The following is a 9,994-nucleotide window of genomic DNA, read 5'->3' on the forward strand; positions in this document are numbered from 1 at the left end:
GTATTTAACTTTTTTAATCTAGAATTTCTTACCATTAGTATGAGCAAAAAATAAGGGTCCTCAAAATTGAAATCGGATTCCATTAAAAAAAAAAAATTGCTTTTAATTTTAATATATCATGAATCTCATAAGTTAGATGTTGAATAAGAAATTCTCACCCTCAAAATGTGTTTAATGAAATTGAATCTCCAAGAAGGACAAATTTTCTCATTAAGCCAAGTTTTTTTCATTTCTTGTGATCCATAGGAATATAAGATATTTCGAACTATAATTTCTTGTGAGACAAGACACAAAAAAAAAAAAAAAAAAAAAAAAAAAAAGAAAAAAAAAAAAACGGAGAACATAAATAGTGAACCCCCCCAAAAAAAAGAGACAAATTGGAAATTGATACCTTCGTTTCTTCTCCACCGAGCCAATTTCCCGAACTCAAAACTGAAAAAAAGGGAAGATAAAAAAAAAACCAAAATAAAACTGGGAGAAAACCTAATTATACTTTTCTCTCCCAATTTTCAACAATTTCTGAAATTCCTTTGTATTTTTGTAAGCTCTACTCAGATATTCAGAGAGTCTGAGATATATTAAAGCCAAATATGGTATTTTGTTTGTCCCAATTTCTGGGTTTTTTTTTATTCTTAATTAGATATTTAATGGGTTATTAATCAATTTGTTTGGACTTATATGATGGGCAGGCTGCAAGAATACTCGCCCAAGTTCTTGTGATGGGTTCTGGGATGTTAGTTCGGGCCGTTGCTCAAGCTTACCGTCAAGCTATTGTTAGTAAGTTTCCTTCTTTCTTCTTCATTTTTACCATTTGTTTATTTATTTATGAACTCTTACTTTGCGCCATTTGATTACAATTGAGCCAAAAAAACAAGTATTTGATTTATAGGCTTTTTTATGGGTTATTTGATGATTCAATTGGGATGGTAAGTGGGGGTTTTATATGGTTTTTCAAATGGGTTATTGGTGGAGTTTTTAGGGGCATTGTTAATTGTGAGGAATGGGGTGAAGAAGGAAACAGTTAATCTGAATCACATGAATAATGTACATAACTTTTGGTGAACATCACTTTAAATTATAAAACTATCTTGATGCTCGATTCGTTATCATTTACGAACTTTGGGGTTCAGCTCATCGTTCTCTGGAGATTTATGAGTAAGTATTGTTTGGGGATACATTGGCATTGTATTGTTATTGTTTTATATGAGGATTTTTTTCACTTTTGGGAAGAAATTTAGAAGAATAATTTGGTACTATATTATGCTATTGAAAACTCGATAATGAGGATGGAGGAACAAATGATGTAGAATGGAGTGAGTTAGTTGCGGATTTAGGATCCTTTAATTCCCTTTTTTCAAAGAATTGAAAGCTTTTTATTAGTTAGTGAAATAGAGTGTATGGTGTTTCTGTCCCATATAATCACTTTGAGATAGGAGTTTGGTTCTGGAATTAATATGTAGTTCCTTGTGTCAAACAACCTTGTATTCTATTCTCTCTTTCCTTATTTCTTGAAGGATTCTATCTTATCAAACTGTGGTCCATTAGTATCATACTTTTACAACCTGTCATGTCACCTGTGAAGTTTCGGTCTCAGTTATTAAGTTTGATGAAGTCTAATTGTGTAGCGCTTAATCTATGATTTGAAAGGGAGAAAATCTTAATCATCACTTCGATAGTAGTATCAGTTTCCGATATTGAGTCCATATTTTTTTATGAGAAGATCAATGAAAGGTCCTTGATATGCCAAGGAAGCATATGTTCCAATGCAAGCAAACTTTTTTGTAGAGGTTTGTGTTTGTGCTTTTCTCTCCATTATAACACTTATTTGATTCCCCAGTTCTAAGCTCTTTGAATAGCATCTGTTGAAGGGTCTGAAATACTGGGTCACGACAACCTAGTTAAATAGGGTGGCAGCCTTGGTAAGGCTTATGTGCTCTTTAACGAAGCTTTTAACTACATTGTTTTTATCTCTCATTGTTTTCTTTTTTTGCTTGTGATAATACACATGGTAATGATTCTTGTGTATACCTTTCTTTATGCAAACAACTTATTATTGGAAAAATTCTTGATATGACAAGGGAAACAAGAGACCTTACTTTCTTCCTAAGATTCCCTGATCTTTTGCTCTTTGGTCTTAATTGAATGTCATATCTGCCTTATATGGAGTCTTACTTTTAAAATTTTGAGCCAAATTTGGAGGAAAGCTACAGTCAACTGTCTAGATGTCCCTACACACTAGCTTTATCCTGAATCGAAGTTGCTGGAACTTCTTTGTGTAGTTTTCTTCAGATCATCCATGTTATTGATGTTGAGAAGTTTTCAATGTTTGTTTGCTGTTTGGCGAGGTGAGGTGGGGCATGGAAGGAAAGAAAGTGAGGGATGGTGATGGCCTTCCTTTACTTAATTTTTGCAAAATAAGGAAATGAGAACCTGTAAAGGCTGTAATAAACTATTGTGAAGACTGAATTACTGAATAGTCCTGCAGTCCAATATGTGTTTAGAGTCTAAACCATTAATATCAATGAATTAGCATCTTTCTTCTTTCTTAATTGCCCAATGTTTTTTTTGGGTTTGTGTATAGATATCGATTCAGCAAAATTGATTTTGTCATTTCTTTCTGGCTGCATCTTGAAGTCTGGCAATAAAATAGATTTGCAGAATTTGTTAACCTTGATTGTGATTGTGTAATGTACATTTGTTTAAATGCTCCACTTTCATTAACCAACACATATATGTAGAAAATTAGACGCTTTTAATATAACTGTTGGGGGTTTTCTTTATTTAATTTCTAAGTTTACTAGAGAACAATTTAGGTATCATGGCGCTTACTGAATTGTTGCTTTGTTTACTGCAGATGCATCTAAAACTGGTACTGCGCAAGAAGCAATGCAGAACACAGTTCGTAAAGCAAGTCGGGCTCTCACAGAGCAAGAAGCAAGACAGATTCTTGGAGTCCCTGAAAATGCCGCCTGGGAGGAAATTGTGAAAGTCAGTGTTCCTTCACCTTTTAAACAATGTATTTATACAAAAGCAGATGTGATTTTTAAGTTTTAACTTTCCTGTTGCATAGCTCTCCTTGTCTTATATCTTTTGATTTGTGCAGAAGTACGACGTTTTATTTGAGAGGAATGCTAAGCAAGGGAGCTTTTACCTTCAATCAAAGGTCCATAGAGCAAAGGAACAGCTGGAGAGTGTATATCAAAACAAAGGTCCATAGAGCAAAGGAACAGCTGGAGAGTGTATATCAAAACAAAGGTCAGGGTTATTCTTGTTAAAAAGCTTGGTTGGATCTTCATTCTGCAGACAGTGCTGCTTTGCCTTAACATAGAATATTTTTAGTTAGAATGGTATTGTTTGAGCAACATTCATTCTTTCTTGTAACTAGTGTGCCATTGCCCCTTCAATCTGAATATCTGTGGCTTACTTGTTGCATAAAAAATTTTGAGAGTAGTTGCGTCCGAGTGGCCAAAATAATGTATGCACGATCTATTTTTTTCTCATTAAAAGTTTACAAATGATGTCTTATTATTTGATTGGTTCATTCGTTTAAAAACTTCTAGCTATATATTTATGCATTTTTAACGAACATTTATTTTGTCTGGATTTTGCTGAAATTCAAAAACAAATGGGTTTGAATTATACATGGATGCCCCAAAACTACCCTAGCTTTGCATATACTCCTTCCATTCCACAATTAACTTCATAAAAAAGATATGATCGACAAAGAGATTAGGAATAGTTAGTTTAAAATTTTGAATGTGGATGAGTAAGCCAAAACTAAGAGAAAGCTTTGGAAAAGAGATAGTGGAGAAAGAAGATGAAGTGCGAAGTTTTATAGGAACACCTGAAAATTGACAGTGAAAAGTTATTCTAGGTATGCAGGGAGTATAATTTTCCCTATTGTAAGCTGCTAGATGATAGAAATTATTGTAAGAAAGTAGTTTTCCCTTCCTGAGGGTAAATACAAACATCAGCTACAGGCTGACATTAAATTGAACACATACATGCAACATGCCATTTTAAGATAAGAGTTTCTACTTTAACATAATTCTACAAACAACTGAACTTATTAAGAACAACTCCACTGAACTAGCTCGAGAGTCGAGACAGCCAAATGGCCAACAGAGGCTCATGTGACAAGACCCTTCACCAGACTAAATAAGCTGAAACTCGGCTTGAAATGAAACCACTTAGCGTACAACGGTTACAGGGCAAGATGCATTGTTCACAACATGGTTGCTGACACTGCCTAAGAAAACCCTGTCATGAAGAAAACAATAAGAATAGTAAGATCCTTAAACATAAGTGAAAGACCTAAGCCAGTTAAGTAGAAATTTCCCTTTCTCTGTCTTTTATAACCAAGCAATATACCATTCGATCAAAGGACTAGATTAATACTTCAAATGAAATGATTTTTGTGAGCAGAATTGACATTAGATTTTTTTTTCCCTTAGTTGGCTGCTATGGTCTTCTTATCTATTACACCTGCATTTTTTAACCAATAAGTCAAGTAGAATTTATTTTGCTCAATACTCTGTGTTCTATTCACTTCTTGATGCTTAAGTTGGAGAAAGAAGAGGTTTTACTATAAAATTCATCATCTTGTTCAGATATTTCATGCAGAACCTTATGCTCCACAAAGTCCACAGACCACAGACAATCATTTTCCTTTAGCCCTACTGATGGTGTTTATTCATTGATTTTTTTTTTTACCTGCTTATCAATCCTTTTTTCACAGAGGCCTGAAGATAAAATAATATCTCTAAACCCAGCTTCAGTTTTACTGATAAGACACTGAAACCCCCGTCCCAAAATCATGCACCAATCCTCCAAACCCCAGCATTTCTAGGCTGAGGAAATGAGAATGGGTCCCAATTCTTCTTCTTGCTTAAGGTTCAAGGCCATACTTTTCGATTATCTAACCTTCTTGTTCATCTGGGCTCCTTTCTCACTGACGACTTTGCTCCTCTTCTCCCATACTGGCCCAAAGTTTTTGCTGGAGTTTACTTTTTTCAGAAGCCTGCCTAGTGAATCAGGACTATATGGGATCTTCTTGTTCAGGACAGGATGGGGTTCAAACTTTTGATAGTGAGGGATAATTATATGGTAATTTAACTCAGTTTAGTACATGGCCTATTATTTAGGTACGGAAGAAGTATCTTTTACTCCTCTCCTTGCATAAGTAGCGAACTGGAGCAATTTTCAGAAGACTGACTATAAGATGTTAAGACATTATTAAGTTCTATAGACAAAAGCCAACAACCAATGAGATTTAAAACATAATGAATCCATACAAGCCTAAAACACAAGGTAGAAATTAAACCAAAACCAACCTCTTAAGTGTTCCTAGTCCTCTATTTCCGATAACAAGACAGCTCAAGGGAATGCTATCAATTGATTCACATAGCTTCTCACGAGGATCTCCCCAGAAGATTTTCAAGAGTGGGACAACCTGTTCAATAAAGAGGCCAGTTTCTATCAAAATCCGACAGTGGTTTGTTCTAAGAGTAATAATATGCTGAAGGCTAAAACGAATGTTATAACATACCCCTTTCTCCCGAGCTGCATTTTTTACAATCTCAAGCGTCTCTTCATCAGGTACTACTCCATATTTCTTCATGATGGTGGGGTTTGAGAAGTCATCATAAGGGATAAAAGCTGTAAAGAAATCAGAATTGTAGTATTTGAATGAGGAACTAATATGAGCCTTATCTTTTAACATAAGTGTTTGTTATTCGTGTTAATTTGTTGATCAAGGTTACTGCAGCCTGCAGTCTTCTCTTCTACATAATATTTTCTATAAGCACATTAAGCAGGGAGTTTTCCCTCCTTTTTATATGACTCCTTGTTTTAACCATATATTTTTTTTTGGCTTTGTATGTCTTACAGAATACCTATTTAAAAAAGCTTATCATTTTAAACGCCCTTAAGAGCACCTCTTAAAATGAACAAAGTATATGCATCTGTTCTTGTTTGTCAACCCCTATTTCTAAAAAATCAGCAAAATTTGATTCGAAGTTTTACTCTTTGATCAATTACAAAATTTGTTCCAAACTTTCAACTTCAAAAAAGCAATAAATAACCTAGCGCAAAATAAAATGAATGTCAACTAGCATGGTTGGTTAAAGAATACATACGAGAGCCAGTTTTTTCCCAAAGCTGCATTTCACCGGACTCATAACTATGTTGAGGGCGAACCGTGATAAGAATGAGGTGATCACCTTGGCGAACCACGTTATCCACCGCCCACTTGAGCGCCTTCTTACTGCACACCGAGAAATCAACAGCAACTCCAACTCTCTTTCCTTCTTCTGCCATTCTATTTTTTTCTCTTCCAAAGTCTCAATGAGATGATGAAGAAGATTGTAGAATGATTGAAAGTTGGAATAAAAATGAAGGAATGAAATTGTCAAAAGTTGAAAGCGGAAAAAACTGTGCATAAAAATGACGCGCCCCTAGTTTTTTACGAATAGTAAAAGGTGGAGAAGCTGACAAACAAGAGGAAATCATAATGTTATTGCCCCTGTCTTTTCCGATTGCTACGGGTCCGAATTTGGAGTTCATTCTTCTCCTCTCCTCTTTCTTTTTTGAGAATCTTCTTAGTTTTTTTGGAGGCCTATGACCCACATAACCAATGTAACAGGAAAACATCTCGAGTTTTGAAAATAGAGATATATTAGAATGGAAAACTTCTAATCCAAGTCGTTTTTGGGTTTCATTAGACGGGAAAAATCTCAAGTCCTAGAAGGTTTTGTATTTCCTAGAATAATAGGCAGGTTATGGAAAATGAACAAAGTCAGATTCAAATTAAATTGTTTAGGTATTATGGGAGGATTAAATATTACATACATGAGTTTAATACGAAGTAATCAACTAGTTTTTGGATTATCAAAAGTATTTTTTTTTTTCTATGTATGAAATGAAAGACTCGTTGAGTGAAACGAGCACATTATATGTGAACTTATTTCAAAACACTTTTTAGGTATAGATGTATCATATATGAGTAAAGTAAAATGTAGTAATGTAGCACCATAATTTTTGCAGAAGTGACAATTTGACTCCAAAACTTTCAATAGTGGTTGTTTGATCTCTCAAATGTAATTAACACTTTTAGGCTGCAATCAACCATAATTCACTTGACTTCTGTAATTTGTGGTAGAATTAATTGTTTGAGTTGGATGCTAGCATGATTTAGTTAAACTAATATGTTGAAAAAAATTCAATCCTTTGAAATTTTATGAGTAAATTAAGCCATTATAGCTTAATTGAATACTTGTAAAATCATCCAAAAGCCAAAATCAAACCAAACTGTTGGCTATAAGACATGTACCAAACAAGGATTATATAAACATCAAAGCAGAGAACAATTTTCTACATTATTATAGCAAATTGTCAAATGTATCTGATCTTGAGATTGATATTGAGCTTTAAACCGGTTTAAAGGCGAACACAAGTAGTATCAGTACAACAAGAAGTTGTGAAGTTTGATATCCGATCATCTAGACATAGATATTGAGCACTGGACTGGTCCAAAGGCATCCCAACATTATTAGCAACACAAATACTTGTATTAAGTACAGTACATAACAACAAATTGTAAAACTAGATATCTGATCATCTAGAAATAGATATCGATTTATGAACTTCATAGGTAATAGCTGGCTAACGGATCGAGCAATCTTCAACATCAGTCATAAGACTCAACAAGTACAGCCAGCGATATCAGACTGTAACAACTAAATCAAGCCCTATGGAATCCGGGCTCTTTGACAATGGTTACTGGTATAGTAGCATTACTCATCACATAATTCGCCACACTTCCCATGATAATCCTGAAAAATGAGTAGCCAGTCATAAATTAGTTAGGTTGATTAGGATTTAACCATTGAATTAAAGTAACAAATCAACTAAAGCTTTATTTGTGACAGAAAAGTATGTGACATTGAACTTATTATCAATTTGTACGAGGAATTGAGGATCCCCTGCTCTTAAGAATTCGTCTAATTGTTAGAAAGAGACGCAGTATGCTAACATGACGCGATCATCAATAACCTAAGTGGGGCTAAGTCTGTCTCACTTAATCAACAAGTCTTTCAATTTCGTACACCTTTAAACTTGTACAAGTCTCGGACATACATATCAAATTCCGTCAACATCACTAGTTTAATTCTTTAACTAAACACTATATTTAAGTCACATGAAGTCAGAAATCAGAACCAATCTCATAAAGTTCTTAATAATCTACAATATAATCCTTCTCAATTTTGTAACATAACACCCAAAATTATCAATTTAATATAGATTAATAAATATAATAAACAGAAATTAAGAGTACCTTTTAAGACCACTGAGTCCCCTGCATCCCATAACCAAAGAATCCAATTTCAGATCATCAAGTGCTTCCAGAAGCTTCTCTCTTGCATCTCCCCAGTATATCTTCGTTACAATATGTATCTTCATTCATTCAAAAAACAAATAAACACCAAAAATCAATAACTAAATAAAAATTCAAAAAGAATAATTAAAAAAAATCAGCAATTAATTTAAAAAAAACACCTCTTTTTGACGAGAAGCAGTATCACACATATCAAGAACATCAATATCAGTCTGAACCTCGTACTTCTTCATAACCTCAGGTTGCCTAAACTCTACCAAAGGGATAAGCGCTGCATAAAAAATTTCAAAATTCCGACGAGTCAATCAACAGATCGATAACTACAAAGCCTTAGTCCCAAAATGATCGATAATTTTTTTTAATAAAAAAATGAAGGCGAAAGTATGAAATAAGTAATTAGTAAGAATGACATACGAGAACCCGATTTAATCCAAAGAAGATTACGAGATTCATCATGAGAAGAGGGTTTAACATGGATTATGTATAAAGTATCACCCTTATCAGCCAAATTATCAATTGCCCATTGAAGAGCACATTTACTACTCTTTGAAAAATCAACTGCTACTCCGAATTTCTTTGCTCCCACCATTTTGTTTTTTCTTGATTGTTTGAAGAAAATGAGAAGAAGGGTTGAAATAGTAGGAAGATGCTTTTAGTTTGGGTTACTTTTGGAAGAAGATTGCTGAGAAATTGGACACGTTTCGGAGATTTGAGCGTGTAAAGAGGAGATATGATAATATGAGGGGGCGTGAATATATTCTTTTGTTTTTGTTTTTGGTGTGGTTGAGTTGGCTTAACTGTTTGCTGGTCGTTTCATGTGCTTGCTGTCTGTTCATTGTGTGCTGCGCGATTGCGCGAAATTGCCATTTGGGTTTGATTGCTTTTGTTTTTGTTGTTTCCCATATTTGGGTTGACTTTTTAGCTTTAACTAGTAGCCAAATTGCTTAAATTAATAGCCAAATCATTAATAAGGGCTGGATTTATTAGAACTATTTGGGCTCAATTCTCAAAGTTGATTAGTTTTAGTGTGTAGTGGTATTATGATAATTGGGCTGATATAGCAGTTATGCGTTTTTACAAATACTACTTATAACATATGGAGTGGGAGATATAGCTATCAATTCGGGTAAATGGGTCGGGTAACAGTGGTCGGTCAACTCAGGTCGGGTCAATTCAGATTAATTCCATAACCTATGCGGATCGGGTTTGGGTTGGGTCATGCTTGAGTCGGGTCATACTTCTTATCGGGTTTGGGTCAGGTTTAGGTCGGGTTTAGGTCGGGTCGAGTGAACAATAGGTCGGGTTTAATTCGGGTTAAAACGGGTTAGGGTAATTCTCGGGTTTTGTTCAAGTCAATAATTTGCGGGTTAGAATCAGGTCGGGTCATTCTCGGGTTTGAGTCGGGTTCGGTTCAATTCAATAATTTGCGGAATAATCAAGTCGGGTCATTCTTGGGTTCAAGTCGGATTTGGTTCCACTCAATAATTTGCGGGCTATAATCAGGTTGGGTCATTTCCAAGTCGGGTCATTCTCGAATTCAAGTCGGGTTATGTTCAAGTCAATAATTTGCAGGTTACAATCAGGTCGGGTCATTTCCAA

At 34.7% G+C, this 9,994-nt stretch overlaps 3 protein-coding genes across 4 annotated transcripts; 1 reads left to right on the forward strand and 2 right to left on the reverse strand.

Annotated features, from left to right (window-relative positions):
• Positions 1 to 404: 404 nt before the first annotated feature.
• Positions 405 to 3,503, forward strand: LOC145629948 (mitochondrial import inner membrane translocase subunit PAM16 like 2-like). 2 transcript variants are annotated; one of them, XM_081682187.1, is made up of 5 exons: positions 405 to 593; positions 690 to 777; positions 2,855 to 2,988; positions 3,104 to 3,163; positions 3,210 to 3,503. In XM_081682187.1, the coding sequence occupies exons 1-5, from the start codon at positions 591 to 593 to the stop codon at positions 3,273 to 3,275; spliced, it is 351 nt and encodes a 116-aa protein (XP_081538313.1). In that variant the 5' UTR covers positions 405 to 590; the 3' UTR covers positions 3,276 to 3,503. The 2 variants fall into 2 exon arrangements, with proteins under 2 accessions (XP_081538313.1, XP_081538314.1); XM_081682188.1 differs by having other exon boundaries at positions 412 to 593; positions 3,104 to 3,498.
• Positions 3,504 to 3,875: 372 nt separating this feature from the next.
• LOC145629949 (universal stress protein PHOS32-like) lies at positions 3,876 to 6,499 on the reverse strand. Its single transcript, XM_081682189.1, has 4 exons — positions 6,138 to 6,499; positions 5,549 to 5,658; positions 5,334 to 5,452; positions 3,876 to 4,260 (listed from the first exon to the last, which is right to left on the reverse strand). The coding sequence occupies exons 1-4, from the start codon at positions 6,316 to 6,318 to the stop codon at positions 4,191 to 4,193; spliced, it is 480 nt and encodes a 159-aa protein (XP_081538315.1). The 5' UTR covers positions 6,319 to 6,499; the 3' UTR covers positions 3,876 to 4,190.
• Positions 6,500 to 7,525: 1,026 nt separating this feature from the next.
• LOC145629950 (universal stress protein PHOS32-like) lies at positions 7,526 to 9,124 on the reverse strand. The gene is made up of 4 exons (XM_081682190.1): positions 8,810 to 9,124; positions 8,557 to 8,666; positions 8,336 to 8,454; positions 7,526 to 7,832 (listed from the first exon to the last, which is right to left on the reverse strand). The coding sequence occupies exons 1-4, from the start codon at positions 8,982 to 8,984 to the stop codon at positions 7,742 to 7,744; spliced, it is 495 nt and encodes a 164-aa protein (XP_081538316.1). The 5' UTR covers positions 8,985 to 9,124; the 3' UTR covers positions 7,526 to 7,741.
• Between the last annotated feature and the right edge of the window lie 870 nt (positions 9,125 to 9,994).

This window comes from Chenopodium album, chromosome 5, assembly GCF_948465745.1.
Source record: "Chenopodium album chromosome 5, dcCheAlbu1.1, whole genome shotgun sequence".
NCBI classification, from domain to species: Eukaryota; Viridiplantae; Streptophyta; class Magnoliopsida; order Caryophyllales; family Amaranthaceae; genus Chenopodium; species Chenopodium album.

Excerpts from the sequence above, each read along its gene's own strand:
- LOC145629948 (XM_081682187.1), top strand. Across the intron at positions 778-2,854 it reads TTACCGTCAAGCTATTGTTA|ATGCATCTAAAACTGGTACT; the intron begins GTAAGTTTCCTT and ends TGTTTACTGCAG. Across the intron at positions 3,164-3,209 it reads GCTTTTACCTTCAATCAAAG|GTCCATAGAGCAAAGGAACA; the intron begins GTCCATAGAGCA and ends ATCAAAACAAAG.
- LOC145629949 (XM_081682189.1), bottom strand. The coding sequence starts at position 6,318 with ATGGCAGAAGAAGGAAAGAGAGTTGGAGTTGCTGTTGATTTCTCGGTG. Across the intron at positions 5,659-6,137 it reads TTGGGAAAAAACTGGCTCTC|CTTTTATCCCTTATGATGAC; the intron begins GTATGTATTCTT and ends ATTTCTTTACAG. Across the intron at positions 4,261-5,333 it reads GGACTAGGAACACTTAAGAG|GGTTTTCTTAGGCAGTGTCA; the intron begins GTTGGTTTTGGT and ends TCTTCATGACAG.
- LOC145629950 (XM_081682190.1), bottom strand. The coding sequence starts at position 8,984 with ATGGTGGGAGCAAAGAAATTCGGAGTAGCAGTTGATTTTTCAAAGAGT. Across the intron at positions 8,667-8,809 it reads TTGGATTAAATCGGGTTCTC|CGCTTATCCCTTTGGTAGAG; the intron begins GTATGTCATTCT and ends TTTTTTATGCAG. Across the intron at positions 8,455-8,556 it reads CTGCTTCTCGTCAAAAAGAG|ATACATATTGTAACGAAGAT; the intron begins GTGTTTTTTTTA and ends GAATGAATGAAG.